Consider the following 15,700-nt stretch of genomic DNA (forward strand, 5'->3'; position numbering starts at 1 on the left):
CGAATGTAAACATGAATCGAAATGGGATATTTGAATGGAGGGAGAACATTCCATTTAAACTGACCAGAAGGTCAAGCCCCTACCACGCTAACCTTAACTAAAGCAGTGTGGTGGTCAGAGAATAATATATCTACCATCAAAAAATTCCTAACCGGCAACAAACTCCCCAGACATGGGAATTCATCCATGTCAACATTAAAGTAAGGTTGTATGTACAGATTCAAAACGAATTCTGTAAATGTTTAACTTTAAAAATCTTTATTTATACAAAGTATCTTGTGTAGAGAATCGTCTTAAACGGTTAAAAAATTGTGCATGTAAACAAACTCGACTACCATAATACCCTGGTATTAGGTCCACCATTATGAATTCTAAGTCACATGTTGGTGTCTAGTGCATAACTAATTATCATGGAATATAGATACCGTATACATTTGGAAAAAAACATGACAACCTGGTGTACACGATACCGTCAACGAAGAACGGCATGAATGAAAATCAACCAGGCGGTACGGTAAGTGAAGGATTTTATTTCACATATAGTATTGTACTTTGTACACTTGTTTTACGGTATGTCCTGACTCAAATATTTCCATCTCAGTGATGTAAAAGTACAAAAATAAAACATTGTATCTGAAAAAAGATTTACAAAAGGCTTTTAAACACAATGGGGTTTAGTCTGTATATATGATACTGCAGCACGGCCAAATGATACTACATCTGTGAGTATGGAGATCTCCATGTGACACACAAAATAAACATCCACTTCATTACGTATGCAGGGACGTATACACACTAAACAATTTTACACAACCTCGTCATTACGTCCTAGTTTCATTCGTCTGGCGGGTGATAAAGGTATGTACATATGGTTTTAATTTGTAAGTCGGTACAATAACTTCCTATTCATTGTTCTTTCTTTCAGATTCATCATGATAACAATGATTGAATTCTTAACATAACATGTTCAATGGAGGCAAGTATTTCAGAAAGCGGTTCGACACCCTGATCTACATTGTCACTATACAATCATGTATATGCGTGAAGTCATTTTATTATCGAAAACATATAAGTCAATTAATAACATATTTTATATCAAATATCAAATATATATTGGACTGTTCTTTTTGCAGGAATGACCAAAATGGCACACCTGAGCATATTTATTATCACTTTGCTGATTATTTCACAAAGCATCCATTCATCGCCTGCACAAGTACCAACACCGGAAGTGTCTAAAGTTCCAACACCGGAAGTGTCTAAAACACCAACATCGGAAGTGTCTGATGTTTCCACACAGGAAGTGTCTACTCTAGAAAGTGTTAGCAAACTCACCGCTGACGCTATCGTAGATTACATATTTGATAAATATTCGTCAGACAATCTTCTGACATTCGAAGCCTATGAACATTTATTAGAAAGTTTAAGCCTCGGTGTAATATATATAGGTCACAGTTTAGAGACACATACCAACAACCCGACGGCAAAATTTATGGAGTTTCATCAAGACCACAATCACCCACTGAAACCGAAAGTGAACGACCACAAGGGATCTCATCATAATCATGTACACCATATCACAAACGATCATGATCACTCAATCGTTCATACAGACGATGATCACGATCACAAAGACAAACACAGTGATGATCATGATCACATAATCGATCATACAGACTATAATAATCACAAAGACAAACACAGTGATGATCATGATCACACAATAGATCATACAGATTATAACAACCACAAAGACAAACACAATGATGATCATGATCACACAATAGATCACACAGACGATAACGATGAAAAAGACAAACACAGTGATGATCATGATCACACAATAGATCACACAGACGATAACGATGAAAAAGACAAACACAGTGATGATCATGATCACACAATCGATCACACAGACGATAACGATGAAAAAGACAAACACCGTGATGATCATGATCACACAATCGATCACACAGACTATAACAATCACAATGACAAACACACAGACAACCACGATCACGATCATGCAGATAAACATGGTCACCAGGTACAAGATAACATGCGTGATGAAAATTCATCTAGTGAAGATGATCACGCCCTGAATAATCGTAAAAAAAGACGTATGGGAGAGAAAAATGTCCGAACTATACCACAAGAAGTTTTCAGCCAGGTAAGTCACCATTACACATTTATCTTGTACTTGTATTACATGAGTGTTAATGTTTGTGTTTATCCGTGGATACTATCATGTGTTATCACTTCAATGATAAAGTCCACCATATCATACATACATCCTATGTTTCTATGTACATTGGTTAAAGGGATTTAGACCTAGAAAGATTGGATTGAGAAAGAAAAAAAATCTTTTCACGAGAAACAGATTTGTAATGTTAGAATTGCTGTATATTTATACAATGTTATATTTAAGTTAAAACCAATCTGGTATTTTAACCTCGATTGATTAGACCAAACTCATTATAATTCTTCTTTTTATATTGTCTTATATCAGTTTCGAAAATCATCCTTTAACGAAAGTGCTCACCTACACCGACCTAAATTATCCATCATAAATTATTATATACCCAGAAATTAGGCACAGTATCCATTACAAAACATCGAATACTTCTTGCTTATAATTCACGTCACCCGTTAGAATTTACGAGAATGTTGTACGATTTGTGAAAGATGAAAAAAAAAAGTTTATGTTAATGACCTGAACGATTAAACAACAACCGATCTGAATACATCTTGACTAAATCAGATGATATAATTAGACGGGGACACGGTACAAGGTTTACTTGTCCAAATATAAGCTATTTAATTCCAATCCATGTCGTCTGTTCCTCGAGGCCTGTCATTTTATTAACACTAGAGCATATATGCACATTTGAAAAAGTCAATATTGTAAAGTTTCTAAACGGCTCCTAAATATCTACCTCATAAACTTGTCGCCGAGACTACTTCTTCGTTAAGTAACAAGCTTCAACTTTATCATTGATAGGATAGCTGCTGTACTGTAGAGCAAACAGTTGACAAATATATGGTGCGCTAGCTACTCGAGGCACCGATCTCGATCACGACTTCGTGTTAGAAGCTCAGTCTAGACACTTTTTATTTATCTATTTATTTATTCATTGTCATTCATTTTTCTTCATTTATTGGGACACTTTTTAAAAAATATACAATCATGTCTGAGACATAGCTGCGTTTTAAATCCGCTAAAATGAAATAACGGTTGTTTTGTCCTGTAGGAAACACATTTTACTCGACTTTAAATGAAATATACATATCATAGGTCAGACAGCATTATATACCAAAATTAGGACATCGCTTCTGTTCTACGCGTTGTAAAATAACAACAATTGTCGACTGTTTACGCGTCATCTGTTGTTGTTATTCCGTAACATGTCCCATCAGACGAGCCATGTATAAATTTCTGGATATAAGCCTCGAGTTACTTTGTCCTAATATAGATAAGTGTATACCTACGATACATCAGTTTTTGTTTTTTTAAACTAGAAATAAACAGGACATGAAAGATTGCTTTACGTTTGAAAACACGTCTTAAACGTGAAATGACTTTTCTGTCATTCGTTGAACGTCATGGTCTGTTTGTGAGACAAGACTTGTCTGATTTGTTTCAATTTTTATACAATATTTATACAATTCGAGAAGTTCAAGGACTCCAGCTTTCAATTAATACTTTTCTGTGCATTCTTTTGATATGACATATTAAACTTGATGACTCTGCGAAAGTCACCTTTAGAATTCTGCTAACGTATCAATAAATGTTGAATACTAATTATCTTATACACGGGGGAGAATCGCACGTTCGCAATACAGCAGTAAAACTGACCGACTGTGAGTTTTTTTGCCATACTCCACGGATGTAGAGAAAATAGGTATGTCGTTGCAATCAGAACTCTAGATCGCGAAGGTTTCTGTATAATTGTCAGAATGAAAGTTCATTATATTTTGTCATCAGAAGGTTCGTCTTGTCTTATTAACACGAAAGGAATATATTATTATTATTGATAATCTAAACAGTAAGGATAACACAAGGTGAGTCATTTATTAGAGAGCTAAAGGTTTTGCTTGACTTTCGGGCAAGCAATGAAAAATCATGGCCGTATATATATAATATATAAATGTACAATTACTTTCTTTATCAATAACGTTTTTTATTCTGATTACCCTTTTCAAAACTTTCGGGATACGATGCGAAAAAAACACAGTCTCGAGTTTTATATTCAGTTTATATATCAGGTTGTGAATTCTGGTATTGGTATTGGGTAGGACGAATCCTAACCTAATTTCTAATTATCTGGTACTTTTTCTAGGCCTCCTGAGTTATAATTAACCAATCTAATTAAGAATTAATTTAGTTATTTTCATGTTGTTTAGTCAGAACACATATAAATGTACTCTTGATAAACTCAGAAGAGGTTAACGCCAAGAGTACACTCATTTTCTTCGTTATTAGTCAATAACATAATAAATATTATTTACACTTTCATTACAGATTGCAATATTTTTTACGTTTGTCATGAACTCATTTCTTTGATTATTTCTTACACCGTCACAATGGCCAATCAAACATGACTTTACAAAAACATTTTTTAAATTTGAAAGTTAGTTAAAACATATTTTGTTGTTTAAATAATGACAAGGGGATCGGGCAAAATTTATAACAACTTAAGTAATGTCCTCTCCTGACACACAATAAAATAATTACAACATTCATTAAACCTAAACAGTAACAATTAATTAAACAATCATGTTTTAAATTTAAAATCTTTTATCGGACATTATATGATGATGTACGTGTGTGAAAATACTAATATTTGTTTTATTGACATAAGTTCATATATTAATACATTTACATTGATATCAACATTTATGTTCCGTTAATTTCATGTTATCGAGTGATAAAACTGGCCAATACAATGCCTCAATTTCAATCATCTCCTAATAAGTGCTTATATGTTTATGTAATTCAGTGTCTGAAACCTAAGGATATACTGCAGCTCTTTAGCTTTAATGACCGAGGTCTGACGAAGGCCCAATTCCGAGAGCTGTGTCCCCTACTAATACTACAGATAGATGGACACCATTGTGACAACTTCACTCACGATGATGTTGCGAATGAACACATCGACGAACAAGAACATAAGAGTTCATCAGATACAGAGATAACAGTCGAAAGTGAGTACAGCAAAGTTCTCTAGATTTCATTCAAAAGAAGACGAGGCAGACTTTTGGATTGTAGAAATGACAAAAACGCATACCGCTTTTCAATACAAGAAATGTGAATTAAACTACATCGCACAGCTGTTTCGTTCTTCTAGGACTCGTCATGGATGCTTGAGGCTTAAATCATGAAACCAAGGGCGACTAAAGAAATACAGATGGGTTGGGGTTACACTTGGGTTATATTTCATATATGAAGAGATGAGAAAGAATTCAATATGTTACAAAAAGATGTGGAATATGTTGTCCTATGTTAACCATATAACTGACAATTTTAACCCGTGTTGTAACTTTTTGTATCATTGATATGTTGTTTGTTAATATAGCCTTGAATATAAAAATAGATTGCAATCTTAAAATCCTGGAGACATTAGGAGATTATACGACACTAAGCATAGTTATTTTTCAAACTTTTATCACAGCCTGGCTATATGCGTGTGGTGCTATCGTGGTGATCAGTTTATCGGGTATCATCTGTGTGGGTCTTCTGTCTGTCTTCCACCACCTGTTTGTCGTGAACTTCCTCCACTTTTTAGTGGCGATGGCGGTCGGAGCCCTGACTGGTGACGCTATGTTGCATCTTCTTCCTCATGTATGTTAACGAAAATGATGTTATTGTTTTCTGAAACTTGTGGTAAACAAACGAACAAGAAACCTCAAAATCAACGAAACAAGAGTTTGGTAGGACATCCAATTCCTTATTTGTTTGGTTGTCGTTCATAGGCACTGTCCTCGACCAATGGCCACACCCACGATGCGTCCGAAGCTCACGACATGGAAGGCGTACACAAAGGTTTAGCGGGACTGGCGGTTTTCTATTTCTTCTTTCTGTTTGGAAGAATCCAGATCATAGCAAGTAGTAAGAAATCGAAGGTATGCATCGTAATATTTATCAATGTGAGGTTCGCGAGTACAATAAGGAAAGGTGAAAAATAAAGATCAATTCTACTGCCAGTCGCTACAATTGCTTCTCTGCAAATGCAACCAAACGCTCTGAAGTATAAAAATACTAAGAACTGATTAGAAATGCGTACATATGTGCCAGTACAGTTAATTATCTGAACATGTAAACTCAAAAGAAACTAGAGGTCAAAGTGCTAACAGATGTCTTTCCATGGCTTTTCATTGATCCCAGATCCACTTGATTTCACTTCAGCCAAGTGGGAACATTTAATCATGTAGTGTGTAAACTTCCGAGAATATGAAACGAATCGGTAGTGAATCAAGATGGAAACTTCGTGAAGAGTTTCATAGATCTTACATGAAATAGGAAGAAAAGTAAGGTTTTGTTTATAATGCACCTTAGATACTTTTGTAGCATTCATAAGATAACATTTGTTTGAGAACGATGCGATACAAAATCTAAGTTGGGGATGATCTTCTTGGTGACGGTACGATGGGTGTGACACCATCACGCCATGCGTCACCTTGGAAACAATGGGAAACATCAGCCAGTGATAATTTTGCTAGGTCATATAACACGTGTGTCAAACAACAAGTTTCATAATGAGTGTTATTGCAATAGTTTATTTGATTTCATTAAATACAATGTGTCGGGCACAAGTGATCAAACTTTTATGAAGCCATGTCTTGTAACAATAATAAATCAAAAGGATGAACAAGTCCTTAGTTAGTTAGTTAGCGTGTGTGTGTGTGTGTGTGAGAGAGAGAGAGAGAGAGAGAGAGAGAGAGAGAGAGAGAGAGAGAGAGAGAGAGAGAGAGAGAGAGTGTGTGTGTGTGTGTGTGTGTGTGTGTGAGAGAGAGAGAGAGAGAGAGAGAGAGAGAGGTTGTGTGTGAGTCACATTCCATGCCAGTGTTTTCTTTCTCCGTGTCCTTGCTGATCCATCTGCCGCTCAAAACAGGGAAGACTAAATTTGCAAAGTAATTAAAAATTCATTGTAAATGTCTACATTGCCTACAGTTCGTTCTATTGACCAGTTTTATGAGAAAAGGGAAGAAATATGTAGGGAAATATAGATGGATAGTGGAGAAACACTACACTGGTGCACTGATTTTTCTTGTGTCGGGTTAGTACCTACTTTCATGACTATATCTTTACAGAAAACGCAGAAAGAGCTCGATGATGTTGATTCAGTCAGTATGACAATGGTGATTAAATCACCAGGTAAGCCACACCGCAAATCAAAATGTTAAGATTCCAACTTTAATGCATGGATTTCACTTCTCTTTAATGTTAAGATTTCATTTATTTATCAGCCAACGCAATTTGGCAACATACTTTTCCAACCTCAAAAATATCTTGTTCACGTCTTCTATTTTATTCAGCATAGACAATATCAGATGCTTATTGCGAAGAATATGCGAAATTTTTAATAAGAAATTGCTATGAAATGACATGTTTTGGTTTGGATAAATTTTCATGATACATGTATAATCGATTTAAGAAATAGACACTTGATTTCGTGGATAAATAAAGTTCAATAAATCTTTTTATACTAATTTGAACATTTCGTTCACATATGGATTCGTTTATCAAGAATGCTCACGAAATCAACAAAAGTGAATCCACTACAAAAATTTGCGTACTACATAAATTGAACTTTATTACACAAGTTTCTGTAAAATTTCGTTTAGTTCTTTTATTTGCGAAAAAAAACCGTATGGAATAATTTACATGCAATAGTTTCATGTTTTAACTATCGGGAATAAAAAAATCCACGGTACTTTTATAAATGTCAACTATAAACTCAAAAATTGTATTTGATTCGATCATTAAAAAATTCATTTATCTATTGGCAGACGTGACCTGCGGTAGAGTACAATATGAAGATATGCACCAAAAGAGAATAGCAACTTTGGATAGCAAAGTTATGAATTAGAATTCATCGTCCTTCTAGGGCTCGCCAGTGATGTTAGGGCCAATAGGGTTGCAACCGAAGTATATGCTTCATGTCATCTGCTTCACTTCCAGACGACGACGGCAACATCATATTGGAGAAAGTTGCAGGTGCCAAGTCAAATGAATTGGGCAATTGGAAAGGAAAATACAGTCATGCACATGGACATTCTCACAGTCACGACATGGAAGGACTCTCTTCGTCCACCGGAGCAATGGTGTGGAGAGTGATTGTAGGGGACGGGATCCACAACTTAAGTGATGGTCTGGCTATCGGTGTGGCGTTCGCTGTCAGTGTCACCAGTGGTCTGAGTACTTCCATAGCAGTGTTGTGTCATGAACTGCCTCACGAGATAGGTAACTAACTTCTTGTAAAGGAAGTTTCACTTTGCCATCATTTTTTTTTTTTTTTTACATATTTTCCAATATAGTATCTTAACTCTACATGCATTAAATATACATTTATTTTTTAATCTTCGCACAACTTTTACACAGGTTCATCAAATAATATCTGACATCCCAATGAGCTGAAGACAAGACCTAAACGTATCACTCGATTTCCCCACACATTGTTTATGAACCTTCTTATTTCTAATCATTTCTAATCATTCCTCTTTGTCGTTTTCCTGTCAGTCACCGTATATCGCTCTAAGAAAACCTAATGGAATCTTTATTGATGACATCCGCCATTCACCGAATTTGTAGCTGAATATGTATATCTGCACTGTGGTCAATCTCATTCCTTGTGAAGACAAACGATGACACAGCAAATGTTTTGATTATATGCATAAAGCTTGTAGTCAAATTACAATATCAGAAAGTTGAAAAGTATTTTTTAAATAATTTTATTGACACATTCGTTACCAATGTGACAGGGTCCATCTCGCTTCAGTTTAGAGTAGATCACACTTATCATATTTGAATGGACAATTGCACGTTTTAAGTTTGCAATGTGATAGGAATACGTGGAAAACATATACAAATGACAGGGAACGAAAACGACAACAGCACTTAAAATTAAAATGTCCTAAACCCACTTTGTGACACGTACTTTAGAATCTGAATATTGTTCTTTACTCTGTAGATATCAAATAACCGTACATACAGTACGGTCGCCCGGAATGAGGTTTCAGCATGAACTTACAGCGTGAGCATGACTGGTTCCGTATCGTGTGCCTTTACATACAATTGTATTAAATCACATGACAAAGAATACACCAATGTAATTTTCGAGTCATACTAAACTTAGACTGTGCTTTGGAGCGTGCCTGTGCATAACCACGGCAATAAGATAACAATACACACAAGCATAATAACGAGTCTCGGCCAAATGTAACAGCTCATGGAGACGACTATGGTATTAGCTGCGAGTCGCTTAATTTATGTAAAGCAGGCATATTGCAACCTAGATATGTAAATTTAATATAGAGAAATCGCAATCATATCACGCTTATCATACAGCTTTTTGGAGACTGGTTCCGTTAAATGGAATGATCAGAGTAAGAGAAGGATGAGTCTGTTGCGCCCTTCAAACCTACTGTTTTTATATTGTATTTTTAGATCACCGAGTCTTCGTGGGTCATTCTTAGCTCCATCTGTATCTTTCTCGACCCCCTATAAAAACAAACTTTGTTTGATAACTCATTCGTGTTAAACAGAGCGTAACCGAATTGACTAGAGTACACTGTTACCTTGTGGTGTATGTTTTGGTCTATAATCTGTTTACCATCTCGGCACACTATTTTCGACATAGAATTATAGCACAGCCGGAAAAAATAGCCGATTCCTAACCACCTCGTACACTACATACTTAAGTGCTAGTACGCTCCACGCTGGTTATATGTCGGATCTAGGTAACCTTGCACTCATCGAAACGTCACACTCTAATCTTCTACTGGTTGTGTTATAAGATGAAGGTTACCTTGTAGTCATCAAAACGTCACACTTTAATCGTCCACTGTGTCATATGAACCTCTATTCTATTGTTATTACCAACCTGAAAAAATATTCTAAAACCGCGTATACGTTTAGACTTTATTCATCTAGAACAACTATGAGCAATGACTTAAACAAAATTTCACTACTTTGAATGTTGCGTTCATTTTGGGTATATGTTTGTTCGGAAATCCTCATCTTACTATGGACCTTTATCTGTTGATTTAAATAACTTCAGACATGTGCAGTCCTGCATTAAGTATAGTAGCAGGTTTTGATGATAGATATACTGAAAGAATGAAGAAAGACAACATCTTTAATTGTAAAATGTTCTGTATTCAATACACTCAGCCGTATAAAAAAGTAAAAATGGAAACCGTTGAATTCACCAACAGTTGTGAGAAATACACTATTAGGGGCAAAACTAACGCCCGCTTAGCCTAAACATTGGTTTGCCACTGACACCTCAATGTTGAGCACGTTGTATGCAATTGTTGATGACACATGTACCTAAACGTTTCCGTAGGAGACGTTGGTTTTCTTTTTCTCTTCATGGATGACTCTCCATTCACGTTATATCGATCAGATGGTCGTTAACCTGTGTACCCGCTTGTTATTTGGAGCGTGACAGATTTTGTGGTGGATTTCCCATAGCTGAATGACACCTTTATTGATCATCAACGGGAATTGAACGGCTATTCGTTATCGCTATCGAGACGAGATCCTGAAGCTTCATGTTGTGACTTTCATCATAAGGTATCAGTTGACGTTTCAGTATGATTACGCTAGGCCAAATGTTGCAGGGACTTTCTTGCAACCTACATCATCGTCCCTATTGATCGGTCTCCATATAGCCCCAATTTTCTTCAATCAAACACTTGTGGGCTGAGTTGAACAAAAGAGTTTGGAATCAGGCAAACATTCCAAATAACCTCCGCCACTTGGTCAAGGCACTTGCCAAGGTATGGAATAACGTTCCTCTTCAGCCAGTCAATGTCCTTATGAACTCAATGCCCTGCAGAATTAGCGACGTTTTTGCTGTGAGGGATCGGTCTGACAACTGCCGTCATGTAAACTTTGTGTACATTAGGGTACCCTAATTCATGACTGCCTAATGAAGCCCTCGTTTATTAAAAAAAATTTGAAGACGGATGATCCAATATTGGAAGTTAACTATTGCATTTCACATTTGGGCATAGTGCTAATATATATCATTATATTATTCCGCCACCGTTCTTTTTCCTCTCTCTGTATATGCAGGTTGCAATAATTATATTTTTCCACGCTAACGTATATTGGGAGAAGGCGTCAAATGTGTGCTTTATTCCTTCCTTTAAGCTTGACAACACATTCTTACAAATTTCATTCGGCTGGATACCGTCTACATAATATTATCGTCATAATCATCTAATTACTCAGAACTATAAAATATTAATTTGTAATTTGACCTTGCGTATCGTGGCTGTCCCCGATCTCGTCCCTGTCTTCTACAGTGTTAAACTTGTGACGTCACAGCCGACAGGGTTTCATTCAGCGCTTGTTACGCTTAAGCTGAATTTAAGTAGACAGACAGGTGAAAATCGTACAATTTACAATTCAATATCTCGGTATTGGCCGGCCGAATTTGGTGCGGTTTTTAACCTTTTTGATTTTGGATCTTAAAGAATAATAAAATATTCATTTCTATTTTCACTGAGGGTAAACATTACAGAACTACTATTTTCAGCCTGTGGTCTAAAATAAGAAATAACGTTTTATACGCGACAATTAATCCAAACAAGTCAGTGCTGTACCTATATTTACCTAACAATAAGTAGATTTTATTGACGTACTAGGTGACTTTGCTGTCCTGCTTAAGAAAGGGATGTCGGTGAAACAAGCACTGGGGTTTAACTTCCTTTCGTCTGTTCTGTCATTAATTGGCGCGGTAGCAGGAGTCGCCATGGGTAACTTCACTGGCATCAAAGTCTACATCCTGGTGTGTGTGGCTGCGATGTTTATTTATATTTCTCTTGTTGATATGGTAAGTCGACTTTCATTTCATGAATCCATATACATGTATTACCAATGTTAGTTCACATGTCCAAAGTGCAATTGAGGTCATGAAACCTCAAACAAGACACAAAATACCGACTACGGTATCAACCCTATTCATTAAACAATAATTCTAAACCAGTTGCTGTAATTTATGTCCCTCAAAAAGAAGTTTTACCTCAGTAATATGAAATCCTTTAATTTAAACTCAATCTGGTGCTTTTAGTGATGTTATGCCGTTGAGTGTCCATGTATTGAATGCTGTATCTCCAGTGCGTTTTTAGTGATTTGTTGCCGTTGAGTGTCCCTATATTGAGTGTTGTATCTCCAGTGTGTTTTAGTGATATGTTGCCGTTCCTACATTGAGTGTTATATCTCCAGTGTGTTTTAGTGATATGTTGCCGTTGAGTGTCCCTATATTGAGTGTTGTATCTCCAGTGTGTTTTTAGTGATATGTTGCCGTTGAGTGTCCCTATATTGAGTGTTGTATCTCCAGTGTGTTTTAGTGATATGTTGCCGTTGAGTGTCCCTATATTGAGTGTTGTATCTCCAGTGTGTTTTAGTGATATGTTGCCGTTCCTACATTGAGTGTTATATCTCCAGTGTGTTTTAGTGATATGTTGCCGTTGAGTGTCCCTATATTGAGTGTTGTATCTCCAGTGTGTTTTAGTGATATGTTGCCGTTGAGTGTTCCTACATTGAGTGTTATATCTCCAGTGTGTTTTAGTGATATGTTGCCGTTGAGTGTCCCTATATTGAGTGTTGTATCTCCAGTGTGTTTTAGTGATATGTTGCCGTTGAGTGTTCCTACATTGAGTGTTATATCTCCGGTGTGTTTTAGTGATATATTGCCGTTGAGTCCCTATATTGAGTGTTGTATCTCCAGTGTGTTTTAGTGATATGTTGCCGTTGAGTGTCCCTATATTGAGTGTTGTATCTCCAGTGTGTTTTAGTGATATGTTGCCGTTGAGTGTCCCTATATTGAGTGTTGTATCTCCAGTGTGTTTTAGTGATATGTTGCCGTTGAGTGTTCCTACATTGAGTGTTATATCTCCAGTGTGTTTTAGTGATTTGTTGCCCTTGAGTGTCCCTATATTGAGTGTTGTATCTCCAGTGTGTTTTTAGTGATATGTTGCCGTTGAGTGTTCCTATATTGAGTGTTGTATCTCCAGTGTGTTTTAGTGATTTGTTGCCGTTGAGTGTCCCTATATTGAGTGTTGTATCTCCAGTGTGTTTTAGTAATTTGTTGCCGTTGGGTGTCCCTATATTGAGTGTTATATCTCCAGTGTGTTTTTAGTGATATGTTGCCGTTGAGTGTCCCTATAATGAGTGTTGTATCCCCAGTGTGTTTTAGTGATTTGTTGCCGTTGAGTGTCCCTATATTGAGTGTTGTATCTCCAGTGTGTTTTTAGTGATATGTTGCCTTTGTGTGTCCCTATTTTGTGTGTTGTATCTCCAGTGTGTTTTAGTGATATGTTGCCGTTGAGTGTCCCTATATTGAGTGTTGTATCCCAGTGTGTTTTGATAGTGATATGTTGCCAGTGTGTTGAGTGTTCTCCCTATATTGAGTGTTATATTGTGTGTTTTAGTCTCCTATATTGAGTCCTGTGTGTTTTAGTGATATGTTGCCGTTGAGTGTCCCTATATTGAGTGTTGTATCTCCAGTGTGTTTTAGTGATATGTTGCCGTTGAGTGTCCCTATATTGAGTGTTATATCTCCAGTGTGTTTTAGTGATATGTTGCCGTTGAGTGTCCCTATATTGAGTGTTGTATCTCCAGTGTGTTTTTAGTGATATGTTGCCGTTGAGTGTTCCTATATTGAGTGTTGTATCCCCAGTGTGGTTTAATTGTTTTGTTGCCGTTGTGTGTCCCTATTTTGTTTGTTATATCTCCAGTGTGTTTTAGTGATATGTTGCCGTTGAGTGTCCCTATATTGAGTGTTGTATCGCCAGTGTGTTTTAGTGATATGTTGCCGTTGAGTGTCCCTATATTGAGTGTTGTATCTCCAGTGTGTTTTTAGTGATATGTTGCCGTTGAGTGTCCCTATATTGAGTGTTGTATCTCCAGTGTGTTTTAGTGATATGTTGCCGTTGAGTGTCCCTATATTGAGTGTTGTATCTCCAGTGTGTTTTTAATGATATGTTGCCGTTGAGTGTTCCTATATTGAGTGTTGTATTCCCAGTGTGGTTTAAGTGATATGTTGCCGTTGAGTGTCCCTATATTGAGTGTTGTATTCCCAGTGTGTTTTAGTGATATGTTGCCGTTGAGTGTCCCTATATTGAGTGTTGTATCCCCAGTGTGTTTTAAGTGATATGTTGCCGTTGAGTGTCCCTATATTGAGTGTTGTATCTCCAGTGTTTTAGTGTTATGTTGCCGTTGAGTGTTCCTACATTGAGTGATGTATCTCCAGTGTGTTTTAGTAATTTATTGCCGTTGAGTGTTCCTACATTGAGTGTTATATCTCCAGTGTGTTTTTAGTGATATGTTGCCGTTGAGTGTCCCTATATTGAGTGTTGTATCTCCAGTGTGTTTTTAGTGATATGTTGCCGTTGAGTGTCCCTATATTGAGTGTTGTATCTCCAGTGTGTTTTTAGTGATATGTTGCCGTTGAGTGTTCCTATATTGAGTGTTGTATCCCCAGTGTGGTTTAAGTGATATGTTGCCGTTGAGTGTCCCTATATTGAGTGTTATATCTCCAGTGTGTTTTAGTGATTTGTTGCCGTTGAGTGTTCCTATATTGAGTGTTGTATTCCCAGTGTGGTTTAAGTGATATGTTGCCGTTGAGTGTCCCTATATTGAGTGTTGTATCTCCAGTGTGTTTTTAGTGATATGTTGCCGTTGAGTGTCCCTATATTGAGTGTTTTATCTCCAGTGTGTTTTAGTGATATGTTGCCGTTGAGTGTCCCTATATTGAGTGTTATATCTCCAGTGTGTTTTAGTGATATGTTGCCGTTGAGTGTCCCTATATTGAGTGTTTTATCTCCAGTGTGTTTAAGTGATATATTGCCGTTGAGTGTCCCTACATTGAGTGTGTAATCTCCAGTGTATTTTTAGTGTTATGTTGCCGTTGAGTGTTCCTATATTGAGCGTTGTATCTCCAGCGTGTTTTAGTGATTTGTTGCCGTTGAGTGTCCCTATATTGAGTGTTATATCTCCAGTGTGTTTTAGTGATATGTTGCCGTTGAGTGTTCATACATTGAGTGTTATATCTCCAGTGTTTTAGTTTTCTCATCATTATTGTTTTGAAATTTTGGTACATATTAAAACCTGCTGCTGATAACTTTTTCCCTGTCATTTGTTCTGATAAAACTTTATCATGATCTAATTGAAAACTGTTGGTATTTTTTCTTTTGAAAGTGAGAATTGAAAGTTCACTGGCGCTAATTAGCATAATAACATAAAAAAAAATTCTGCTGATACATTCGAGTACTATTGAATTGTACACTTACGTCTACTTAAAATCAGAAAGTTTTCTTTTCTTATTAGCTTCCCGAAATAAGTAGCAGCCCCACGAAGAATCCTGTGCGCCATCTTGTCTTCACGATGTTGGGAATGGGTGTTGGCTCGGGGATCATGCTCATTATTGCGCTTAAAGAGGACGAGCTGATGCAGCTCACCACGTGA

General features: G+C 36.7%; 1 protein-coding gene across 1 annotated transcript; it reads left to right on the forward strand.

Annotated features, from left to right (window-relative positions):
- The first annotated feature begins 487 nt into the window (after positions 1-487).
- Positions 488-15,700, forward strand: LOC132555608 (zinc transporter ZIP5-like). Its single transcript, XM_060219957.1, has 10 exons — positions 488-514; positions 783-858; positions 1,134-2,170; positions 5,001-5,205; positions 5,673-5,842; positions 5,974-6,123; positions 7,312-7,375; positions 8,183-8,464; positions 11,878-12,065; positions 15,563-15,700. Exons 1-10 carry the CDS (start codon positions 488-490, stop codon positions 15,698-15,700), a joined length of 2,337 nt encoding a protein of 778 aa, XP_060075940.1.

The sequence above is a fragment of the Ylistrum balloti genome, unplaced genomic scaffold (genome assembly GCF_031769215.1).
Source record: "Ylistrum balloti isolate Yb309-2 unplaced genomic scaffold, AGI_CSIRO_Ybal_v1 Utg370508, whole genome shotgun sequence".
NCBI lineage: Eukaryota > Metazoa > Mollusca > Bivalvia > Pectinida > Pectinidae > Ylistrum > Ylistrum balloti.